Source organism: Knufia obscura, assembly GCF_036327395.1.
Source record: "Knufia obscura strain CCFEE 5817 isolate CBS 148926 chromosome Unknown scaffold_1, whole genome shotgun sequence".
Taxonomy (NCBI): domain Eukaryota; kingdom Fungi; phylum Ascomycota; class Eurotiomycetes; order Chaetothyriales; family Trichomeriaceae; genus Knufia; species Knufia obscura.
Window position 1 is genome coordinate 3,482,113 of NW_027042687.1, and position 23,546 is coordinate 3,505,658.

Below are 23,546 nucleotides of genomic sequence, written 5' to 3' on the forward strand. Positions count from 1 at the left end.
CAGCAAGTCAGAAGCTTGACATCAGAGATATGCCACTCTTCTGAAGCGAATTGTCCCTTGCTAGAGAGTGTGCGTAGCTCGCACAGAGAACATTACCCGGACTCTCGCTTGAGTAATCATTGACCTCGAATCGGACGGCAGCTGACCAATTTGCAGGGTTCTGGGAGCTCTACTATTCTCGCTTAACAAGCCGACAATGCTTATCAATTCCAATAACAGCAGCAAAGTGGACGTCTGGCCTGGGTCGGCAGGATCACTTTTCGAGAGTTTAAGGCCTACAGGGAACCTCCAAAATGTTCAGCCACAAGGTAGAAGACTTGCGTCAGCACGTCGTAGGAGCAAAGCGTGAAAAGTTGTGAGTGAAAAGATAACAGTTGGCTGAGTTATAACTTGGGTGCCCCATGATAGCAAGCTCTTGTTGGCTATCGCAGGCATCTTGCGGACATTCATGGGCGCCCGGTCTGCCCGTATTCGTGCTTCAAACGATCATCTTGATTATTGCCCGCGAGGTGACCACGGTACATATTCGAGGTTTAACGAGATGCATCGGAAATTTGAGGCTCGAACTTGAATGATGATCTCGATGTCCTATCGGAGATATCTCTACCGTACCGAGAAGCCAAGCCCGGCCAGGCATAAAGGCATAAATATCACGTGGTCACCGCGGGACCTGCGACGATGACGATTCATTTCATGCTTTGTTCGTAGACTGCATTGCGTACTCGAGCCCGCAGTTCATGGTCCGAGAGCGTCGTCGCCAACGGCCATGAATCACCGCATATGCCGTTGACTGCCTGTCCATCGATGCACCATGTCCAGCTAATGGCGGCAATTTACACTCGTCATGAGCGCCGACGATGACCCTCGACCGTTCACATGTCCTCCTCTCTGGCTTCGCTGCTCTGGTCGCATGGGGGATCGCTGTACGGCTGGTGCCATTCCTTTGGCATCTCGCAAATGCGTTCTTCCTTGGCTGCCTTGCGGCGATTCTGTTCGTCCTCGGGCTTATCTTGACCACATCGAGGAATATTCAAGCGATTCCGCAACCCTGGCGCAGGCCAGCTCCCGCCTTCACTCTATCCTCGAAGTGGTCGCATGAGAGGACGCGTTACGATGCTAACCTTCGGAGTTCTCCTACTCAGCTACATCCAACATCGTTCGTGGTCTCGGGGGCTATTGGGGAGTTGATTGATCTAGCACTCCGCGATTTCATCTCGTCATGGTACAGAGCCATTTCGCCCAGTCCTACCTTTGTGAACGAGGTCGATAAGAATATTCGTGCGGCAGTCCTCCAGCTCCGAGATACAATATTGCAGAAAGACGTGATAAATATGGTGGTTGCGCGGATAACCCCTATCGTAACAACTCACCTGCGAGATTTTGACAATGCCGATCGGGTGGTACGAGGTCGTGCTCTGAACCGAAGCCTACCAGAGTCGGAAGAGCTGGATCTAGCTATTGCTGCAAAGTACAAAGATGGTCAGCTGCACCCAGCAGCATCACTCGCCTACTCAGATACCAAGTCCTTACACCAAGAGCATCTGCGGAAGATAGTTGTTCGCGTTCTTCCGATGCTGGTCGATGAAAGCATGATCAAGAGTCGCGTCGTTGCTGTGCTAGTGAAGGAGATCGTTGCGTGTGCTGTCCTCTTTCCCATCTTCCAAATGCTCGCTGATCCGGATACTTGGAATCAAATTGTTGAAGCCTACGGAAAAGCGACACTGCAAGATCGCAAAACCGTCAAGAGAATGCGTGCCGCGCTTGATGAACATACGTCACCCGCTGGAGGGAAGCAGGTACCAGTCGAAATACCTCGCCTACAGGCACACGACAGTGAAAGGGCTTTCGAGAAGTTCGTTCGGGTGATTCGCAAGACGAAGACACTCGCGGACGCGCGTCGCTTCAGGAGTCAAATTACGAGTCAGCTTGCACGGGAATCCCAAGTGGAAGGTCAGGACCCGGTTTTCCTTCGGCGGCTTGAGATGGGCAAGAGAGTCCTCGACCAGAAGGTGGCGAAAATGACGAACTCGGAACAAGCCGTGAACGGTGGCTCAAATCCTGAACGGCAAGCAGATGCTGCAGCAAAAATCCCGAGCTGGAAGTTGGTAGATATCCTGCGTACAGCTTCCGGGCTTTCATACTTCATGGAGTTCATGGACAGGCAGAAGAAAATGACTCTCGTCCAGTTCTGGGTTGTAGTCGATGGTTTCCGCAACCCCCTCGAAGACGATTTCGGCGATGAGCGATCCGCAGCAACCGTTACCTGGACTGACAACGACAGGCTCGACATTGCGCAGATCGCCGAGACATATGTGATGAAGAGCGAACTGAATGTACCCAAGGAATTTTCTGATGCAGTCCGAGAGTTTTTGCAAGCCGGTCGAAAAGCCACACCTGAGCAATATCGCGGAGCAAGAATTGCCATTTTAGCTTCACAATCTGCTATCCTCGAAGAGCTAGAACAGAAGTATCTGCCAAAGTTTCGTGAATCAGACCTTTACTACAAGTTTCTTGCTTCAGATGAAGGGCAAAACGCGACACGGCAGCGGCAACAAAGCATGTTTGTTAATGGCAGTGCTACTGTCAAACCTGCGTCAGTGCGACCAAAACTAAGCACAGCATCCACCAGCAGAACAACTTCACAGGCACCCGTGAGCAGAGCTAAGGACCTTCGAAGGGCAGCCCTTTCATCATCGGATGTCAAGAGTCTGGCTTCCACGAAGACAAATGACGGACCCGCGCCATTACGCAGGTCGCTCGACGTGGATCGACCTCTATTTGATGACGATGACTACAATGATCCGCTCGCCCTGTCTGTGCAGAGCCTCGGCAACGAGTCGATTAATGGCGATTCACAGGAGCCAGAGGTGATGGAAAATATGGAAGCTGCTCTAACAGATATTATGGCACAAAGCCCGAACATGGGCATGTCCGACGTTGAGTCAGATGCCCTCTTCAGCTCTCCAGTGTCGGAGCAGCACTCGTTGCGTCCCTCGCTAGAAACTACTCGCACCGATAGTGCCACTGGTGAAAAGTCTAGACCAAGCCTCGCAGCGCTAGGGCTAGTTAACAGTGCTGGGCGTATCGGAGTCTTTCAAGACAACGACCTTTTTGGGGACGAAGAGAAATTCGCTGAAGATGAATATGTCGACCACGAAGAAGACAGTAAAAAGGACAAAGACGAAGAAATTCATCAAGCGGCACCTGGCGATCTTGGGCTGACAGAAGCGATCACAGCTCTCTCGAACGAGATTGAGCGTCTTGTATCACAAGAAAGTGTCGTGGACGCATTAACCAGAAAAGCCGAATTAACGAACAACGTGCCAGAACTACGCATCCTCGGCAAGTCCAAAGCTAGTCTGCAGCGGGAAATTCGTCGCAAAGAGCTTCAAAGACAGCAGTACATCGTCCAAGAAAGCGATAATAGCTTGTACGGTCGAGCAGCCATTTCAATCGAGTCGGTCATGGTGGGTCGTGAAGAGGATGGCCAAGAATACGCAGTCTATGTCATCAAAGTACAACGTCGTGCAGGCGATCAGATGCCAGCAGCCTCATGGGCCATAGCACACCGCTACAGCGAGTTTCATGAACTTCACACGAAACTTCGACGACGCTACCCTTCCACACGCAACCTCGAGTTCCCACGTAGGAGAATGGTGATGAAGCTGCAAAAGCAGTTTTTGCACAATCGCCGTGTCGCACTCGAGGCATACCTACAGCAACTCCTACGCATGCCAGACGTCTGCCGCAGCCGCGAGCTCCGCTCCTTTCTGTCACAACAAGCCATCACACAACCTCACACAGTAGGTAACAACACCAATGCTCAAGATATGGTGACACGAATCTACAATTCTGTCACTGACGGCATGGACGAATTCCTTGGGAACGTGGCTGTCCTTGACCAGCTTTCAGCGGCCGGTCAAAACCTCATCTCAGCTGCAACCAACCAGATCAATACGGGTACCACGAATATATCATCAGGCAACAAAGCACAGTCTACGGAGGACGTGATCATCGAACCAGGCTCCATAGCTGAAGCCGAAGCCGAACTCCGCGCCTTCGAAGACAAAGAGCTTACACCATTCGTCAAACCCATCTGTGACATCTTCCTCGAGACCTTCGAGCTCAACCGTGGCAACAACTGGTTACGAGGACGCGCAGTCGTGGTTGTCATACATCAGCTGCTCGGTGGAACCGTTGAGCGAAAAGTGCGCGACAGTTTCTCCTCATTGTTCTCCGACGAGAGTCTGCTCAAGTACATCGAGACGGCGAAGAATACTATGTGGCCATTCGCCACCACAACTGATGCTGAGACCGGACTCGAAGAGCAGACAAATGAGAGGAAGATGCGACAGTCTGGCCCGCCAAGAACGAAAGTGCAGAAAGAGGCAAGTCGCCGGGAGGCCGCGGCGGTGCTGGGGACACTTGTCCCCGAGCTGGCAGGGAGTGTTGTGGGCAGAGCCAATGCGCAGTCGGCTGCTAGGCGTATAAGTGCTGTTATGAACAACCGGCGGTTGAATGAGCACTTGGTCTACACTATTCTGGATGAGGTTGTGGCATTCTTGTTTGATGGTGTTAGTACCCGACTCAGCACGGGGAAGAGTAAAGGCAAGGAAAGAAGGAAGTGAGGTGTTCGGTGAAACACTGCCCTTTTTCACCACTGACACCGGTCCCTCTCAAATACCGCAAGTCGAGCAACAATCTTCGCAAGGGTGAATACGTATAAATCGTGTCTATGGCACTTCTCAAGAATAATGCGTACCGATACCAGACAGCAGACAGGCCCGCAATTCCGCTTGTGAAATCACCGAGGACATCTTGTAGAACAAGCGCAACACGCTATGCATACCACCACCGTATGTCATGCTAGTAGGCATGCAATTTTGTACCTACCTTGCACAGCATGAATCCTCAATACGTAATACTGCACCATGATTTAAGCTTACTGCAGCACCTTGCGGCCCGACGCTCGAGCGACACTAAACAATGTACTATTGATGAAGCTAATTTAGACTCCTGGCAGAACCAGGCTACTGTACCACCTATCTTTCTGGCGATGGGCGGGATTGGCACCTGCCCAGAAGAGTACAGTACGTGCATACTGTAATCAGGCAGAAACGACCTGGCGACTAGTCATGCAGTAGCGTGAATGGAGGCTTGGTCCTGCTCATTATGTAAGTTCAGAGCAGCTCGTGCAAGGGTGATACGGATACGAGGTTATTAGGCGAGCAGTGGTGATGATTTGATTGTGGTGAACGGGCCGAGATGGGTTTAGACTGGGCGGTAGTAGCTGGCACTTGTGGGCGGATCGTCGGGAGGAGGCCGGATCGGAAGTTCCTGACGGTTGAGGTGTCAGCATCGTCGGGCGTACTCTAGGATGTAGCAGGGATCACGAGTTGCCTCTTTGCTAGCCAGGAGGTGTTGAGCACGACGTTCAGGCAGCAGAATGCACTAATAGGGGGTGAAGAGGTGATAGCGTGGTGGCCTGTTATATTTCTCGTATCCTGGGGCAATTGTCGTGCAACCGAGCTCTGGATCAGCAGGTGCACGAGCATGCTGCTCGTTGGGAGAGGTCGGCGCGTCTCAAGATTTATATAGATGGAAAGAAGTGCCGGGTCTCGCAAGCAGCGGTGTCGAAGGATTGGTCGGGATTGAATGCGTGCTTCGTAGAGTCGAGCTACCGACCCGACACTCTGGTCCTGCATGACGCCGGCTTTGAAAGTGCGTATTTTAGTCGCTTCCAGATCAATGGTGCGATGAAGAATGCACGTGCATCGAGCGAAAGTCTCCGTTGGGGATACCCCCATGGATGCTATTAGCGGTCAAAGGCTTAGCTTGAGCCAGATGTTGCAATGGCGCGCCATGGCTAGCGTTCAACATGGAAGGTGTCAGAACTACACAGTGTGAGGTGGTAGGCACTAGCAATTCTGATAAGGTGGCGCGATGGTGACGACCAGGGCCATGGGCAAGTATGCAGAACGATGATGTTCCAGCCCCAAGAGGACACTCCCGCTGCAGTTCATGGCCAAGGAGCGGAGAGCTGGAACGCCAAATATGCCCGGTCAGAAAGCTTAGTCTCTCGTGTTCTCTTGCAGATCATGTAAACTTGCCCATTAGCAGCTAGGTCCATAGCGCTCGTTACTGTCCCGCTTTCCTTCGACAAGGTATAGCACATGAAGCATGGTTCCAAACATGTAACTTTCAGCAGCACCGTTTGTTGCCACCTTGCCTAGACGCCTTTGTATGAGCGCGCTGTCACGGGGCACCACGTATGTGATGTGATGAGAGCTTAGTGCATTGCACACACATGCAGCATGAGGCACGAGGGAGACCTCGTGTGGACATGATTTGTACAATAGCTGAAGAGGCTCAAAGTTCCACGCATTGCTGAGCAAAACAACCTAACCATAATAAGCCTAGATATTTGCTGCTGTACAGAGCACAACTTCCCTACTAGTCATCGAAACCACCAATTTGCACTAGCCGTCACACCGTCTCCGATGCCTTTCACGCTATGCCACCAGCCCTTGGGAATGAAGAGCACCTGACCCATCCCTAATCGAGCTTGTTGTGCGTGCTGCAGAACTGCGCTGTTGTCGCGCCCGTCTAAGGACTCACACCAGACGAGGTCATGTAGTAACGACCGCTCGCGACCCATCATCATTTCTTCCCCACGAAATGAGGCGGACCGCGGGTGATGCTCAGCCGGTAACCCCTTCTCAGCTTGCGGCTGATGGAGCAACTTGGTCATATGGTCGAAGATAGCATCGCCAATCTCAGGACGGAATAGGCGGATGACCTTAGTGCCTGCCAGTTGCACGAAAAGGTTCGGGTTGGGATCACGATGAAGCGGAGTATAAGTTGGCGACCTGCCGAGCCACAGAGACGAGCTGTAGAGATCACCTTTCCCTGCAAGCTTCACCAGATCTGGTGTTGGAAGGTCGTCTTGCAAGACTTGGGGAAGGTCTCGGAGGTCATGCTGAGCGAGGTAAATCGACTGAGTATCGGTTCTTTCATTGGACTTGCTGTCGATGTGCGACAGCAAGACACGTAGAGGTGCATTGATTCGATCGAACGTGACTGAACCACCGCTCTCTGAAGCTGGTGTCGTGATCTCGAGGGCCACTATGTGATCTCCATGAGCTCTCCAGAAATTCTGATCAAGCTCCGAACGTTTCGAGGTCTGGGGACATGAATTTGAGCTTTTCACGTCTTTGTAAGTAAACCACTTCCTGACGGCGGGTGGTAGGTCCCTCGAACGTGCAACAATAATAGATGGAGCCTGAGGAACAAATGATTCTTTCCGAAAAAAGTCAACAGTCCAAGAGCTTAGAACTGGTACGCTTGCCACCGTCCTCTTTTGTGTCACGATGGGTGCCACGCATGGAATTGTGCGCGAATAGCGTACGAGGCATGCTTTCGGTGAAGGACTCGACGATAGCGATGGCCAAATCACTCGACTGGATTTCATCGACGATCAAGGTCTTCATAGCACAGAAGTTGAGCTGTCTAGAGAGCGTGATGATCGGGCTCGTGGTCGTGACACGCGACGAATCTCGGGGCAGGTTTGGCGAGATAAGAGGTACCGAGCAGTAGGTACCCTGTTGTAGACGTGCTTCTTGATTCATATTGGCGGTGATTTGTATTCACATTCTCCGTTATTGTACTACCTTTTGTATCAATACCTTCGTTGCCAGATCAGCTACACACTCGTCGATGAGGCAGAGGCATGGCTCTAGAACCAGGCTTCACAATTTTGTGTGTATCAGGTATCTTCGGCCCCTGACCATTTGAGAAAGCATTCGCCATGCGCAGAATTGACCGCCAACTCATAGCGAGAGAGGCCCGGATAGCACGCCAGATACGATCAAAACAAGGAGATGTGGCGAAGCCCATATCGCCAACGTCGCTTCTGCGACAACTTTCCATATCGGTTCCGAACCTAATCGAGTCCGCGTGTGGATGGCTAAAGCAATCACCCGAGCCTCAAAGAATAGGATTGTGCGTCAGTGGTGGCGCAGATTCGATGGCAGCGGCATATCTACTGAAACACATCGAAAATCCAGAGTGCCGTGGTTTCCCTTTATTCTCCCCGAAAGCTTTTATCGTCGATCATGGAGCTCGAGCTGGAAGCGACGCGGAGGCTATACAGGTCCAGAAGAGCCTCCGTAGAATCGGCATGGACGCTGAAATTCTTCAACTTACCTGGGATCCCACAGAGCTGGGGATGTTGCTGAAGAGCGGATTCGAGGAGAAAGCTCGACGTTTACGTTATCGAAGAATCGCTGAAGCTGCGCTTAAGCATAAGATTTCGAATATCTTCACGGGTCATCACGAGGACGACAACATAGAAACGATTTTGCTACGCCTAATTCGAGATGAATCATCCAATCTTCTTGGTCTTCGAGGCATGAACTTGATATCATCTGTACCGTGCTGTGAGACGATCACGAACGTTCGACCTCATTCTAAGGCCCGGCCAAACAGCTTGACGTCTCTACATAGCTGTCCTGATGGCTCATCAATCAAGGGCATGCAAGAGTCGAATTTTCACCGCGGTATGTCACTAGTACGTCCTCTATTGAATCATTCTAAGGACGAAATCTTGGCTACCTGTGCAACGTACAATATACCCTATTTGCAGGACAGTACCAATTTCGATCCGACATTCACCTCTCGCAACGCGATTCGCAGCCTCAGATCGCATTCCAAGCTGCCGAAAGCTTTACAAGCTGAAAGCTTGACAGAGCTAGCACGCTATGCGGACCATGTATCCGAAGACTGCCAGCGGCGGGCCTCTGACCTTTGGAGACATGTCGTGAGATTTCATCTTCATAGTCATACTGGAATGCTAAAGATCTCGTTCAAACCCTTTCAGAAGCCACTGGAGCTGCACGAGATTTCCAGCTTTTCGCACATGATGGCCACCTTATTCGGGATTATCAGCCCTTGCTCATCGGAAGACTGGCCTACTCTACTGGACAAACGATCTACCAAAGAACTTCTGGCATATCTACAAGATCGTCAAGATTCGTCTTCAGGTATTTCCGCCCATGCTTCCATCACAGTCAAGAAAGCTGTGATCCGAAATGTGTTGAGTGATATTGATACAGACGCTGCCTCATTCACAATCTCCAGACAGCCCATGAGGCTTGAGGAGAAGAGAGCAGCTACGGTAACGTTCGAGCAAACGCCTGCTACTACGAACGATTCTCAGAGGCGACTTAGTCGATGGCTCTTGTGGGACCACCGCTTTTGGATTCGTGTGAGATCCTACCAGGCGAACGTCATCGACAGAGTCGTGCTAAGACCATATGAACCTGAAGACGTATCTGCGTTAAAGTTGGCCCTGCAGAATTCAGAAAGTGCAGACGACCTGATGCAAGTACTAGCTACCAACGCACCCGGAGATGTCAGATTCACACTTCCTGTTCTGGTCTTCGATGGGCAGCTAATCGGCTTCCCAACACTAGGAATATCGTTCGTGTCTGTATCAACATTGGCATCTGATTATCGTTTCGCACGCAGTCAGCGGACGGTGTCATTCTTATTGGACCAAGTGCCCAAGCTTGATCTCGATAGTGAGACGTCAACGTATCGAAAAACAGTCAGCTAACCTGAATCAAGGTCGAATCTCGAGCAACCCATGGAATTGCTTCGGGGTCTTTAATGTTCGTCCTGGCTAGCACGACTGTCGCGAACGAGCCGGATTCAAATTCGATGAGATGGGAATACTCAGCGAGCGATTGCAGCGCATCCGTGCTCACATCGACCTGCCCATACATGGATATCGGGACGAAGAGGACGACCTACTGTCGTATGAACGGACCTCGGCACTTCTATATCGATAATGCCTTGGCAACAAAATCTCCGCTTTATCAGACATCTGGTCTCGGAAGTGAAGCGCTTTTTGCATGGTCATTGTAATTTCGCAATATGACTAGTGGGACAATAGCTCACAGCTTACGAGCTGCGATCTGCCACGTTTCGCCAGTCTTCCTGTCCGCACAGCAGACGACACAGAAAGCGATTAGGCTCATCCACGAAGCTTCACGGCGCTCAACGAATCTGGTTGTCTTCCCCGAGACATATATTCCCGCATTCCCGATATGGTCGGCGCTACAAGCTCCCCATCAGAACCATGATTTCTTTTTCCGTATGGCGGAGGAGTCCATCTACGCTGATGGAGAAGAGATTAGGGCCATCCGCAGTGCAGCTAAGCAAGCTGGCGTGATTGTCAATATGGGCTTCAGCGAGAAGTCTCGGCATAGCACCGCCACCATGTACAATTCGAATCTGCTCATCGGCGCCAATGGCGATGTGCTGGTTCATCACAGGAAATTGATGCCTACATTCTTTGAAAAGTTGACGTGGAGCCCTGGAGACGGTGCCGGTCTTAGAGTAGCACAAACCAAGTTTGGAAACATCGGAACACTTATCTGTGGAGAGAATACGAACCCACTGGCTCGTTACGCACTGATGACACAGGCAGAGCAAGTACACATCTCTACATGGCCAGGAATATGGCCAACTAGGGTTCAGGACGCAGTACCGAATAACGCTGAAGGAACATTACCGGATCCAGCCAATTACGACAATATTGCAGCCAACAGAATTCGTGGTGCTGCTCATTGCTTCGAGGCGAAATGCTTTGGGATCCTTGCTGCTGGTCTTGTTGATGATGCTTGTAAAGAAGCTATTGCCTCAGGCGCGGCGCGACCGCATACTATCAAAGCACAAATGGACGCAGCTCCTCAGGCACCGTCGATGTTCTTGAGTCCAACAGGGTCTCTTCTCCCAGGTTTTGTGTTCGATGAGCAGACGGGAAAACAACAGAAGAAGGACTTCTTACAGAACGAGCCTGGCATCCTGTATGCTGACCTGGATCTCAGTGAATGTGTGGAAGGGAAACAGTATCACGATGTCACTGGTGGCTATCAGAGGCTGGATGTCTTCGAGTTCAAAGTCGACAGGACAAGACGTGATCCTGCAACGTTCTTGGACAACTGAGGTTCAGATCCTGTTCGCGGTCATGCGCAGAATACGCCACTTTCACTTTGGTCCAGCAGCATATCGTGAAGTGCACGACCAGCTTACGCACAAAAGTGACAATGAGATCCAACCTGGAATAGTGTGTGCGTAGTGATTATAGCAATCACAAACTGCAAGCAAACGACCGAGTCACCATAAATCCGAGTGTCGTTACATATTTCTGAATCGCTTTCCAGCTTGATGAATTGTTTAGACAACCATTGAGTATCTGCTTGTCGCAAAAAAGTCCTCATAGATCAAAGTTCGCTTCATCCTGCGTTACGAACTGAGATCTCATCAATATGGCACCGAAACTGATTCAACTGGGCTTGCGACATGTTCGAATATCTGCCCAACCTCTGCATGGCCTGGCTCGTTCAATGAGCTTCGCAGCCTTCTCAATGGCGCGCCGACAGGATGTCGACGTACGCTTCGCTGCTCATGCGCGAGGCACTATTGGGGCTACAGCCTCAGCATCAGCCATAAGACTGGCCACGTTACAATTCCGGTACGGCGCAATGCCTGCGATCTATAAGGTGTGTATATCAATCCAACAAACGTCAACATGCTAACTTTGCTTAGATACAGATACCCTGCCTCCGACCAGACTCACCATTGCGTCCTTTGTCTCAGGCGTTCCATGAGGATCTTGACCACGGTCGTGCATCTACGGCTTGTTCAGAGAGTACCCATGCGGGGCAGGCGACTGTACCTATAGCTCGAGTCTGCTTAGGGTGGCTCAAATTTCATGCATGCTTCTCAGCTACTTTGTCGCCATACATAGACGACTATCCCATGTCGGAGGTTCAAGCGTCCTGCGAACGATGGGAGAAGGACCAGCCTAAAGAGTTTGGACTATACGATCGGCTGTCGAGTTATCCTGATCTTTCGGATGGCCTGATACTTGCGACTTGTGCTCAAACATGTTTTCAGCAAACAATGGGGATGACGGCGCACACCGCAGATGCTGAAAACCAGTACAGTTTTCTTTGGCCAATGCTAGCTGAATTCTGCGAATCCATTGAAGCAGAACGTCGACTTCGATATGTCATTGCTAGACAGGTTCGCTTTTCTCGTCCAGCAACTGAAGGACTCTTGGAGCGGTACCTCGCGGTGTATGCACGCCATTTTGGTACCCTCTTGCAAGTTCTCCCCTTCACTCCTAGCCTACGAGCAGATATTATCGCCAACTCTCCGCGGCTTACGCGCGTCCTCGACGCTGTCAATAAGGCCGTTGTCCTGAGGAAAGAACCTTTGAAGCCAGACTTGAAACACTTGGGAGGCACATCGATCGGTTATGTGAGGCTCATGATTGGCGCGCACAGAGGTCCAGGCCTTCATCCCTCTCGTGCGATACTCGAAGAGGCCATCTCAAGACATGATGCTCTTGTGCGAAGGGCTGCAGAGGAGCACGACGCAACGATTGAGAATAAGGACAGTGGGGATGAGGAGAAAGCAGCTGTTCGGCTGTTGATGGATCTACTGAGCGAAAAAGCACACTGCCTAACACTTGGCGTGTCGTAATCGAAGACAGCAGGAAACTACTCTGTGTGTGTTGGAAAGGCATGCTTGACAGATGTTCGCGCGTCAATAGAAGTCATTCTCATCTTGCTCGAGCGTGTTGGTGGAAGAGGTTGAGGATGACAGTAGATAGATAAGACTCTCAACACCACATTGATTCTTCTCTTCTATCTCTTCCTCGCAGTGATTTTTACGGTTTCCGGTCGAAAAGCCGTGGTCCGAGAAGAACCAATGAGGATGAGTATTGGGGCAAGAGCATTAATCCTCCTTGCACCCGCCCGATGCCGTGCATCCTTGTAGGTCGGTAGCTTCGCAAATGCACGATCTTAGGGCAGTCCCACCAAAATTTGCTGAAATGGAGCAACGGGCATCGCCTAAGAATGGGGATCCGGACCAGCTCAACCGTTGCTTGCACGCGACATTATTTTTTCAAGCAGAGCAAATCGCATATGAGTTCCTGCTTCGAGTACAGAGTTTTTGTTTGCTGTACAACATGAATTGTTGTTGAAGAAGTCTATCTTTCGCCGCGACTCAGATAGATCACAAGTGCTCGCACACCTACTCGGAGGACGACGACGGCATCGGCAGCTGGCGTTTAACTGCTGGCAGCAGTACCTTGAGTCATGTCACATAACACTATGTTGGCAGCGATATTGACGACCTCGGAGAAGCACGAGCCCTTCCCTCTCACCGTCAACGAAGCTTTCTCGGGTATCCTAGGCTCCGTGTCGCTCGCCTGCTGGATCTTTCTCCTCCTACCTCAACTGATCGAGAACTATCGCAATCAATCAGCCGAAGCTATCAGCTTCGCATTTGTGATAGTATGGTTCTTCGGTGATATCGCCAATCTCTTTGGTGCTATCGGTGCGGATTTAGTGCCTACGATCATCGCGATCGCCGTCTATTTCTGCATATCCGATGGCCTACTCATCGGCCAGGTCCTCTATTATGGCATACGCAACAAGCGAAGAGAAGGACGAGGTCTGCTGGGAAGTGTGAAAGATGTGGTTGTGGAATCAGAGACGGGCACGGACAGACTCCCAGATCAACCGCAAGATGCTAGAGGAAGCATAGACGTGAACGGCCTGGAACGCGAAGACACAAATCCTGAGACGGAACCTCTGCTGAGTCGCAAGCACAGCCGGACGAACAGCTACAGCACATATACTATCCCAGGGTCCGCAGATGCGAAAGCCGTCCGAGAACAGCTTGCGCGCAGACGATCAAGCTCAGGAAGCAAAACAGCCGCTGAGATCAGAGCCCGCAGGAAGTCCTCGTCTACAGCTGCGGCTAGTGCTCAGCAGGAACCACTGGCCAAGATCTTCGAAGAGCCAAACTCGGAAAGGACAACAAGTGCTTCCAGCACGTCCAAAGTCTTGAAGAATATCCTCTTCATCCTTGGCGTGGTAGCGGTCGGTACCCTCGGCTGGCTCATAGCTTACAAGTCAGGTACTTGGAAACCAACACCGCCTGAGAGCTCGCGACCGCACGACAAGGATCCGGACGCTGACCTAAGCCCAACGGGTGCCCAATTTCTTGGCTACCTGTCCGCTGCTCTTTACTTGACCGCGCGTATCCCACAAATCTGGAAGAACTACCGTGAGCAGTCCTGCGAAGGTCTCAGCCTGCTCTTCTTCATTCTCAGTCTGATGGGCAATGCTACTTATGGAGCTGGCATTCTCGCTCATTCGACTGAGCATAATTATGTCTTGAAGAACATTCCCTGGCTGCTCGGTTCGCTAGGCACAATGGTTGAGGATGGAGTTGTCTTCTGGCAATTCAGGTTGTATAGAAATAATGAGGTAGAACGGGCGGTAGTGGACGACGAGGCAGCCCCGAGTAGTGCCCCAGCGGAAAGATAAATGGGGGATCATAGTGTTGTGACCGGTCATAGAGTATATGTTGTACCCACCAGACCACTACTTACGACTTCGATTCGGCACTCTTTACGTGAAATTGAGCGCTAGAATAATCTGCAGGTACCGAAATGATGTCAAGGGTCCATTCTACGGGGCCCATGAGGCTGAAGTCAAATATACGATACACGGAGCAGAAATTTGAGCTATAAGACGCTGCACAACGTCCTTCAGCCAGGGCATCTTGCTGACCTAGGTATATCTTCACTGTCACTGCCGTCGATCAACACGATGAAGAGTGTTCAGTGCATTCTTGCTTTTGCTTCATTAGCATTGAGCGTGCCTATCCTGACAGAGGTGCAGCTTCCTACCCTACTAGGCAATTCTTTCGGCGTCCCTGGTGTCAACACAACATATGATTACGTCGTGGTCGGCGGTGGTACTGCGGGTTTGACGATTGCAGCTCGATTGGCCCAAAACAACAGTGTGGCTGTCGTCGAAGCGGGTGGCTTCTATCAGATCGACAATGGCAATGGCAGCACAATTCCAGCACTATGCGTCACTCAATATGTTGGTGCTGACCCGAGCGATACTCAGCCCCTGATCGATTGGGGGTTTGTCACCACACCTCAAGCAGGTGCGGCAAATCGAAGCTTGCATTATGCCCGCGGCAAAACTCTTGGTGGGTCATCTGCGAGGAATTACCTGGCTTACCATCGTCCCACAGTAGAGTCGATGGATCGTTGGGCGACCGAGGTTGGAGACGACTCTTATGGCTGGGACAATGTGCTTCCTTTCTATAAGAAGAGCCCACATCTCACTCTACTGAACACAGACCTACGCCCATCTAACAGCTCTGTACAATACGACCCGACCGCTTTCGATAATTCTGCTGGTGGGCCGTTGCAAGTTTCGTGGCCGAACTATGCCGATGCTATCAATACTTGGGCGGAGTTAGGGCTTGGTGCAGTCGGTGTGCCGCCTAATCCAGAGAACTTCAATTCTGGAAACCTGACTGGATCGGCTTGGAACCCGAGTACGTTAAATGCAGATTCTCAGGAGCGAGAGACATCACAGACATCATTTCTTGCCCAAGCAATTCGCCAGACTGATATCAAGGTGTACAAGCAGTCACTGGCCAAACAAATCATCTTCGATAGCAGCAAGACTGCTACAGGCGTTCTGATCGACACAATGGGCCAAGAATATACCTTGACAGCGACTAAAGAGGTCGTCCTTTCCGCAGGCGTCTTTCAGTCGCCGCAGCTGCTCATGGTGTCTGGCGTAGGTCCTCGAGCAACTCTGGAGCAGTTCAACATCCCGGTCCTGAGTGACCTCCCTGGTGTAGGGCAGAACATGTGGGACCACATCAAATTCGGCCCTGCTTATCGTGTTAACGTGCTTACCTCTTCGGAGTCGCTGAATAATCCGGTCTACGCGGAGTTAACAGCACAAGAGTACCTGCAGAACAGGACAGGTCCATTGACAGTACCACCGGGTATGATCGCATGGGAGAAGCTCTCGTCCAATCCCGCCGTGAACTGGTCAAGGTCGACATTAGACGCGCTTGCAGAATTTCCTTTCGACTGGCCTGAAATGGAGTATCTCATCGAGAACGGGTTTGCTGGCGATAACCAGAACTACATGATGGCAGATCCGAAAGATGGTTACAACTACGCCACGGTCTCTGCTGCACTAGTTGCACCGCTCAGTCGAGGGAATGTTAGCATTGAAAGTTCCGACATGGCAGATGCCCCGATCATCAACCCGAACTGGTTGACACACCCTGCCGACATCGACGTAGCTGTGGCTGCCTTCAAACGCGTACGCCAGGTATTCGAGAACATGTCCAACGTGACCATCGGCGAAGAGTATTACCCGGGCCTGAACGTCAGCACAGATGCCGAAATCACTCAGTTCATTCGACAGACCGTCATTCAGCTATATCACGCTGCGGGAACATGCAAAATGGGTCCAAAGAACGATAGTATGGCTGTGGTGGACACCGAGAGCCGAGTGTATGGAGTACAAAGTCTCCGTGTGGTAGACGCATCAGCGTTTCCATTCCTGCCTCCAGGTCATCCTCAAAGTACCGTTTACATGCTTGCTGAGAAGATTACCGAAAATATGAATAGGAGGTAGCAGAGCTTTGGAGTAGCACAGAGCTTCATGCGGATCCTATGACCCCGCAGTCCCTCACAGCCGAACCTCCACCAATCAATCCAGGCCATGCGTACCCAGGATTGTACCATGGACATACAAAGTCAGCACGACTTCAATTCCGCGCGATCATCTTCGTCACTCATCTCTCATCACTCTACTCTTGGTGAAGCAAAAGCCTCCAATTTCCGCGCCTCGAGTATTGAACAATCTTGTGGGCCAGTGCCGAGACTCACACATCCGTCACACATAAAGCAGGCTCTTGGTCGTCATGCCATTCTCCTATGGCCTCGAGAAGCTCGAACCGGCATTCGATGACCGGCCTGTTCCATACATTGCCTATGGCGGCCGCTTCCCCGAGCTCACTGGCAACCATCTTATGCAGACATTCGGTGCCGAGCGAGCCTTCATCATCGCCGGCAAAACGCTATCTGAGAAGACCCCAGCTCTGAAGCGTCTACAAACAGCCATTGAGGGGTCGAACACGAAGCTAGTCGGCACACACATCGGCATTGCGCCCCACACGCCTTGGAACCAAGTCATCGAGATCGCAAACAACATCCGAAGCGCCTTCACTGAGGGTGGTGCTAATATCAGCGACAAGGACGTAATCATCACCCTTGGTGGCGGCTCTCTGACCGATGGCGCCAAGGTCATCGCGTGGGTTCTGAGTAATCCTGAAGTAACCAAGTCTGAGGATCTGGAACAGTACTTTTCTGCCTCGGAAGGACACGATCCATCGAAGCTGCCCGACCCTGTCGTTCGAGTAATCAGTATCCCGACAACTCTTAGCGGAGGTGAATATCAGTCTATAGCCGGCGTCACGCGTCCATCGCCGTCTGATCAAAAGTGCCTCTTCAAGCCGCCGACACGGAATCCGAGCCTTGTCGTGTTGGACCCGGACCTGACAACAACCACACCATCAAAGTACTGGCTGAGTACTGGTGTGAGAGCAATCGATCACTGTGTCGAGACCCTTTGTTCCTTGCAGAGCAATATTCAAGGTGACGAGGCTGCTGAAAGAGGACTGAGGAAATTGGTCAGCAACCTGCTGAAAACCAAGGCTCATGGTCATGATCTTGATCCGCGCTTCGAGAGTCAGATGGGTGTCATTGACGCTATGCATGCTGTGGGAAGCGGTGTCCCATTGGGCGGAAGTCACGCTATTGGACATCAACTAGTATGTGTACAGTTCTGCGTGCTAAGGAGTAGTCGCTAACGCTGAACAGGGCCCTCTTGGCGTCGGCCATGGCGAAACATCATGCATCATGCTGCCCGCAGTCTGCAAATGGAATGCATCTAAGAAAGCTAACATTGAACGACAAGCGATCTGCCGAGATGTGCTTATACAGAGCCAGGAAGTTAGGGAATTGATTGAAAAGAGCGGAAAGAGCGTCGACGATACAGACCTTGGAGATATACTGGATCTGGTCATTCGAGCACTGGGCATGCCGAGGACATTGAAGGACGTTGGTGTTGGGAGGGATAAGCTTGATGCTTTGGCGAAGAACACATTGACAGATCCTTGGTCGCCAACGAACCCTGAGCCGATAACGACGAAGGAGCAGGTTCTGGAGATATTGGAGATGGTTATGGAGTGATCATCTGGACCTCAGGTATGCTATACATGGCTTCGAATCCTGAAGCTCTTCCATCTTCGTTTTGCGTTTTGAACGACTTCTGTGTCCAATCTAAACACCCTTTACGACACTCGTGCCATGCTGATATTCTGGTCAATACGCTTACTTAGTATTGCGAACGAGCAACACATGTACCCTTGTCACGAAGCCGGTTTGTTGCATTGCCGCGACTCATCTCTTCTATTAATCACTGACCAAACGGATCCAGCAACAATGAGTTTCTTAGTACCAACGAACCAGTTTTATCAACGCTCTTTCAGTTAGCATCGCTTTTCGGGAGTCACCAGAAAGGTGACAAGACGACTTGAACCTATGGTATGGCAACGTTCGGAAGGACGAAACTCATCTCATCTAAATCGTCAGGGAAAAGCGTCATGTACGGCTAAGACTGGACTTGCAAAGCACGAGCCTCTGACACTACCTCGCAGCTCTAATTTTCCAATTCTGAGACACCTTGAACAGCTGGAACCGCCAGACAATTCAGCGAGGACAAGCGAGTCGAATTAAATTAATGCTTGCTTCCTCAAATCCTCCTCAGTGTTTGACACCTTTGGTCGCCCAGCCCCTAGTACGATAGATCCTCTTCAACATAAGAACTTGAATAAGATGGCGACTACTGAGCAGAGCAGAACACCTGACAATCGCGCAGAATTCAGAGAGCAGAATGTACAGGTCTCGCCTGTGCCCGCCCGCAAAGAGCCAAGAATAGTATCATCTCATTCCGAGCCTCTCGTCTTTGGCCAATCTATGACTATCGACAGTATGGCCGCTGAGTCTACCTTCTCGAGTAGTACATTCCTTACGACGCAGCTGGAAACGTCACTACATGGCACGTTTGGGTTTGCCCAGTACTGCGATTGTGCACTTTGCGAGGATGTCAAGGATGGCCAAACAAGCAATCCACCGGCCCGATTCGCGGCTTCTGCACATGCCTCCGATCTCATGCTGTCAGCGCCTACTACCGATAGTACCGAACCACCATCTTTGAGCCACATCTGCGTGGGACCAAATGCAGTCTACCCGCCCGACAATTGTGAGACACTGTTTTCGACGTCAGAGCACGGGTCGTCCGCAGTTCCACGCGGTACTAATGTAAAGACCTCGTCAGAGAAACTTGTTCCTTCATCTTCCATACCGCCCGCCTTAGAAAGTCGTCCAAGACAGGATTCGCACAAGGACGAAGTGGACTCTTGGTGCAAGGCAAGGAGCAACCGGTTTGGACTTAGGATTGTGAGACCGCCTTTCGGCAGAGCGATCGAGACTCGATCGTTGAATGACGAAGAAGGAGAAGCCGACGAGATATTGTGATTTGATGCAGGGCCCTTCACGCATCCAGACATCCCGTCCGGCGTCCACTGCAGCCACCTTGAAGTTGGAAGAACGACCACGACCTGATATGTTTTATCGAGCAGGCACCTTCATTGTTCATGGGCTCTCGATGCTACCGAAGACAAATTATCTACGCTTTATACACTGACTGGCAGTGAGAGGTCGATGCCGAAGTTGTCGCATTGCGTATGCACAGACAGGCATTGACAGAGTGAATGACATGCTCGGTCTCCAGCAGCCTTGCACTTTGTCAGTCTGGTTTGCCACATACGCTCAAAGTATCACGACCTTCTGCATGCAAGCAAACGATCTTTGTCAAGTTTTGTATTTCAGATGCAGCTACAATTGGCTGGACAATTTCTTCTCTTCGACACCATCAACACAAATTTCTTCAACCTCTGATACTTGACAAATACCAGAACAAGCTAACCGCGACAATGTTCTCAACAAATACTAAGCCGACGTCTCCGAAGCCGAAACAAAGATACCTCGAGGTACGCTTTGGCACTAGCTGGCCAGATCAGAAGACTATGCAAATCGAAGAGAATTTACTTCAGAAAATCCCATACTTCGCAGATGCGATCACGTCCGGCAGCATGATCTTTTCGGAGACACAGCGTTTTGGTGATTGCAGTGTTGAAACTTTCGAAAGTGTGCTACAATACATCAAGAGTGGAGAGCTACAAAGTCTTGCACCATCAGATGACGATGTTATGCTCGACCACACAAAGGCCGTTAGCTATGCTCGGCAATTTGTCGTCGCGCACAGACTTGGCCTCAAATATATCGAAGACGCATTGGCCATCGAAATTGTCAATTTCGAAGTCAAGTCTGGCAAACCTAGTCCACGAGTTGTGGAAATCCTGTCTGAGGCGGGGTTACAGTCTTCAGATCTGTACGCAAAGCTGATGGTGGGAATGGCGCGTGCTGTTCGGGATGGATCGTACAGTGATACCGAACACCAGAAGATGGACAAGACTTACGCGCAGCTGTTCTTGAGGTGGGAGAAAGGCGATCTTATGGCATTGCTTGGTGTTGTTGGTGGTATGAAGGGTTAGATGGGAAGAGCGACGAGGCGCGGAGGCTAGCCATTACATTGCTCTGTGCGGAAGGGGCTTCTGCCCGCCATGGCACCCGGTATGAATGGGCTGTTGAAAGTTGCATGGGTGTCTCACGTTCGTCACACTCATCGGCCTACCGTAATTGCGTTGAACATCAACAACTTATGATCAAATTCAATGGAAACGTTCGATCATCGAAGTGTAGTTGAACTCTGGAGGCTGCGGAAGGCATCCGTGACTCTTGCTGAGTCATGCAGCCTCTCTGTTGACCAATCAGAGCCTTCAACCAGACGATCGCACTTGCCAAAATGTGGTCGCAACCTCACCGTTGACTCGACAATGTTATCAATTTTGCTTCAATCTTTGCGCAGTGACAGGCACTATGAGTCCAGCGTGGCTCATAGCGATGAAGGCTGATATGTATAAAGAAGCTGCTCTCCCAGCAGCGATGAGCTTGGTGGCCATCCCTACCCACTTGCATCGAACTCAGATTCTACACCAAGTGTTGAGATGTGATTGTTTTGGCTACATCCCCATCTGTACGAGGCATGTCGTGGAGACTCTGGCAGCGCGTGCCTGATGCTTGCCGCAATCAAAGTATCCATGGCCCATGGTGTGCTTTCTACCACAGGAGTCAAGAGGAAGAAGAGGAACAACGCCGACAATACCAACTAAAACGAGCAGAGGCCGAGCAGCGACAGACTTGTACGCGTGAGCGGCATGGTGTATGGTGCAGATGGTATTATCACGAACCGCCTCATTCACCAGCGCTTGTCGTGTACAAAAACCCGTCACGTGGATTCAATTCGTCTATCGAAAAGACTGCACCCTTCACAGTTTTGCCTCAGGTAAGCGAGACACTCACAGAGGAAATGGAAGCTGTCAATGCCATCTATGGTCCCGGCACCTTGCACGTACTGGCTGTGGAGGACACTAGCACGCGACTACGATTCGAGCTGCCGATCGCTGAGCATGCCGTCTACTGGCTCGACTTCTCCCCAGACTACCCACAATCACTTCCAACGATCAAACAAGCAGAGCTAGATCTATCACGATCTCGCGACCGACGTCTACAGAATATCTACCTTATCGTCTTCTCTACGCTACAGACAGTATTCAAACACGGTCATGTCTGCATTTTCGACACTCTCGAAACCGTCCTCCCAATCATATCGTGCCTGGACGGCTATCACATCGACACGGACGAAGCATACTACCTGGCACCCACTCTTGTCCCTGCCGATTGGAAGTGGACATCCAAACCATTCATCAACATGTCGAACGTCTACGAAATCGTAGACTGCGTCATATGCATGGAGGACGCCTACGCATTCAAAATGGTCCACGCCCCCTGCAAGCACTACCTCTGTCTCGAATGCTTCCAAAATAAGTCCGTCCCACCCATGAAGGAAGTCCACGCTAACACCCCCATAGCCGGCTGGGAGGTCGCCCACAACAATGCCGAACCATTAACATGCTGTCTTCAGCGCATCTCCTTCGACACTATCAAAGCCTGCCTTAGCATCGATGCCGAAACAGAGAAGAACTACAAACGCCTCCTCCTCGAAAAAGACACACCAGACCCGTTCTTCTGCGGCATCCGCTCCTGCGGCCAACTAATCGGCAGTTTCGACACCTTCGAACTCAGCCGCGGGCGCGTCAAACGGGGCGGTATCCCCTGTCCCCACTGCAAGAAGCGCACGTGCGTCAAATGTCGTGAACGACACCATCCAGGTCCATGTGTCCCGGATCCCGACTTTGCAGAATTGCTGGCTTCAGGCAAGGTTCGACGGTGTCCCTTGTGCGGTGAGGCCATAGAGAAGAACGGCGGTTGTCGACATATGGTTTGCCCGACGTGTCGGTCTGAATGGTGGTGGACGAAGGATGGGAAGTTGGAGGATTATGAGGTGCATCGGTTTCGGTTGCATCTGCAGCCGCAGGAGGAAGTTGTGTTGGAGAGGGAGATGGGGTTGGAGGAGGGTGAGGAGGCGCCCGTTGTTGGGGCTCGGGAGGCTGAGGCTGTGTTCATGAGGTTGGATGTGTTGAGGGAGCAGGAGGTTGGTGCGCCCGTGCGGGATGATGTGGTGGTTCAGGAAAGAGGAGAGGAGCGAGGACCGGTGGCCCCAGTTGCATTGGAAGCATAGGGCCTCATGCGAGACGAGCAGAAGCACCGCTGCAGGCGGCCTTCCGAAATTGTTACACTGACGTTTCAGTACGGCATGTGAGGTACTGTACGGTGTCCTGCCTATTCTACAGTCCAGACACGCAATATAGCAGATCATGATCTTGAATTCACAAGCTCGAATAAATTCCCTAAGTACCACAAATACAGTACAAACCTACCAATAGTCATTTCCACACAACGCCAATCTTTGTATTTCTGTAATATCGTATGCTCTCTGCACCTGACAAGAACAACCGCTCCTTTATGTACAGGCATTGTTAATCAGACGTAGATGTTCTCGAGAGACACGGTGTGCTGGAGGTCGTTTCTAGGTCGACAGCCACAATACTAAACTGAGGTTATTCGAGCACCAAAACAGGCTGGAAGCGGTGATGTCCGAGCTCGAATTTCAGGTCACCAGACCGCCTTGCATAGCAAGCTTGTGCCGTTAATAACGTGCCGGTTTGCCAAAGCCAGTCTTGTGGATTGAAGGCTCGTGAACGCCTTAGGCTTGGCGTCAAGACAGAAAACCAGTTTCGAGTTTAAGAATATGACAGTCTTGACTTCGAGGTCGTATAGTACAATTATTCATATACTGGTAATAATGATAATTCATGCCCATACGAACAAAGAGCTTCTAAATATTATGCACCTTTCTGATTTTCGATGCGACTTGTTGAAGTGGTGCTAGAAGTGTTTGAAACGTGGACCTCTATCACCCAACTGCCGAAACTGATTGTCTGTTTTGACGCCAAGCCCAAGCCTAAAGCTCAAGCGTCATCTG

General features: G+C 51.1%; 11 protein-coding genes across 11 annotated transcripts; 10 read left to right on the top strand and 1 right to left on the bottom strand.

Annotated features, from left to right (window-relative positions):
- Nucleotides 1–857: 857 nt before the first annotated feature.
- TRM8_1 (tRNA (guanine-N(7)-)-methyltransferase (tRNA(m7G46)-methyltransferase)) lies at nucleotides 858–4,628 on the top strand (the record flags this gene model as incomplete). Its single annotated transcript, XM_064869760.1, has 1 exon — nucleotides 858–4,628. The coding sequence occupies one exon, from the start codon at nucleotides 858–860 to the stop codon at nucleotides 4,626–4,628; it is 3,771 nt and encodes a 1,256-aa protein (XP_064735257.1).
- Nucleotides 4,629–6,457: 1,829 nt separating this feature from the next.
- PMZ80_001315 (uncharacterized protein) lies at nucleotides 6,458–7,628 on the bottom strand (the record flags this gene model as incomplete). The annotated part of the gene is made up of 2 exons (XM_064869761.1): nucleotides 6,458–7,125; nucleotides 7,409–7,628. 2 exons carry the CDS (start codon nucleotides 7,626–7,628, stop codon nucleotides 6,458–6,460), a joined length of 888 nt encoding a protein of 295 aa, XP_064735258.1.
- A 1,292-nt stretch (nucleotides 7,629–8,920) lies between these two features.
- On the top strand, nucleotides 8,921–9,616 carry PMZ80_001316 (uncharacterized protein; the record flags this gene model as incomplete). The annotated part of the gene is made up of 1 exon (XM_064869762.1): nucleotides 8,921–9,616. The coding sequence occupies one exon, from the start codon at nucleotides 8,921–8,923 to the stop codon at nucleotides 9,614–9,616; it is 696 nt and encodes a 231-aa protein (XP_064735259.1).
- A 320-nt stretch (nucleotides 9,617–9,936) lies between these two features.
- PMZ80_001317 (uncharacterized protein) lies at nucleotides 9,937–11,010 on the top strand (the record flags this gene model as incomplete). The annotated part of the gene is made up of 1 exon (XM_064869763.1): nucleotides 9,937–11,010. The coding sequence occupies one exon, from the start codon at nucleotides 9,937–9,939 to the stop codon at nucleotides 11,008–11,010; it is 1,074 nt and encodes a 357-aa protein (XP_064735260.1).
- Nucleotides 11,011–11,333: 323 nt separating this feature from the next.
- PMZ80_001318 (uncharacterized protein) lies at nucleotides 11,334–12,555 on the top strand (the record flags this gene model as incomplete). The annotated part of the gene is made up of 2 exons (XM_064869764.1): nucleotides 11,334–11,567; nucleotides 11,614–12,555. 2 exons carry the CDS (start codon nucleotides 11,334–11,336, stop codon nucleotides 12,553–12,555), a joined length of 1,176 nt encoding a protein of 391 aa, XP_064735261.1.
- A 635-nt stretch (nucleotides 12,556–13,190) lies between these two features.
- On the top strand, nucleotides 13,191–14,414 carry PMZ80_001319 (uncharacterized protein; the record flags this gene model as incomplete). The annotated part of the gene is made up of 1 exon (XM_064869765.1): nucleotides 13,191–14,414. The coding sequence occupies one exon, from the start codon at nucleotides 13,191–13,193 to the stop codon at nucleotides 14,412–14,414; it is 1,224 nt and encodes a 407-aa protein (XP_064735262.1).
- A 285-nt stretch (nucleotides 14,415–14,699) lies between these two features.
- On the top strand, nucleotides 14,700–16,550 carry PMZ80_001320 (uncharacterized protein; the record flags this gene model as incomplete). Its single annotated transcript, XM_064869766.1, has 1 exon — nucleotides 14,700–16,550. One exon carries the CDS (start codon nucleotides 14,700–14,702, stop codon nucleotides 16,548–16,550), a length of 1,851 nt encoding a protein of 616 aa, XP_064735263.1.
- A 289-nt stretch (nucleotides 16,551–16,839) lies between these two features.
- Nucleotides 16,840–18,169, top strand: PMZ80_001321 (uncharacterized protein; the record flags this gene model as incomplete). Its single annotated transcript, XM_064869767.1, has 2 exons — nucleotides 16,840–17,748; nucleotides 17,798–18,169. The coding sequence occupies 2 exons, from the start codon at nucleotides 16,840–16,842 to the stop codon at nucleotides 18,167–18,169; spliced, it is 1,281 nt and encodes a 426-aa protein (XP_064735264.1).
- A 645-nt stretch (nucleotides 18,170–18,814) lies between these two features.
- PMZ80_001322 (uncharacterized protein) lies at nucleotides 18,815–19,516 on the top strand (the record flags this gene model as incomplete). Its single annotated transcript, XM_064869768.1, has 1 exon — nucleotides 18,815–19,516. One exon carries the CDS (start codon nucleotides 18,815–18,817, stop codon nucleotides 19,514–19,516), a length of 702 nt encoding a protein of 233 aa, XP_064735265.1.
- A 458-nt stretch (nucleotides 19,517–19,974) lies between these two features.
- On the top strand, nucleotides 19,975–20,595 carry PMZ80_001323 (uncharacterized protein; the record flags this gene model as incomplete). Its single annotated transcript, XM_064869769.1, has 1 exon — nucleotides 19,975–20,595. One exon carries the CDS (start codon nucleotides 19,975–19,977, stop codon nucleotides 20,593–20,595), a length of 621 nt encoding a protein of 206 aa, XP_064735266.1.
- A 723-nt stretch (nucleotides 20,596–21,318) lies between these two features.
- On the top strand, nucleotides 21,319–22,742 carry PMZ80_001324 (uncharacterized protein; the record flags this gene model as incomplete). Its single annotated transcript, XM_064869770.1, is given in 2 exon segments — nucleotides 21,319–21,323; nucleotides 21,335–22,742. The coding sequence occupies 2 exon segments, from the start codon at nucleotides 21,319–21,321 to the stop codon at nucleotides 22,740–22,742; spliced, it is 1,413 nt and encodes a 470-aa protein (XP_064735267.1).
- Nucleotides 22,743–23,546: the final 804 nt, after the last annotated feature.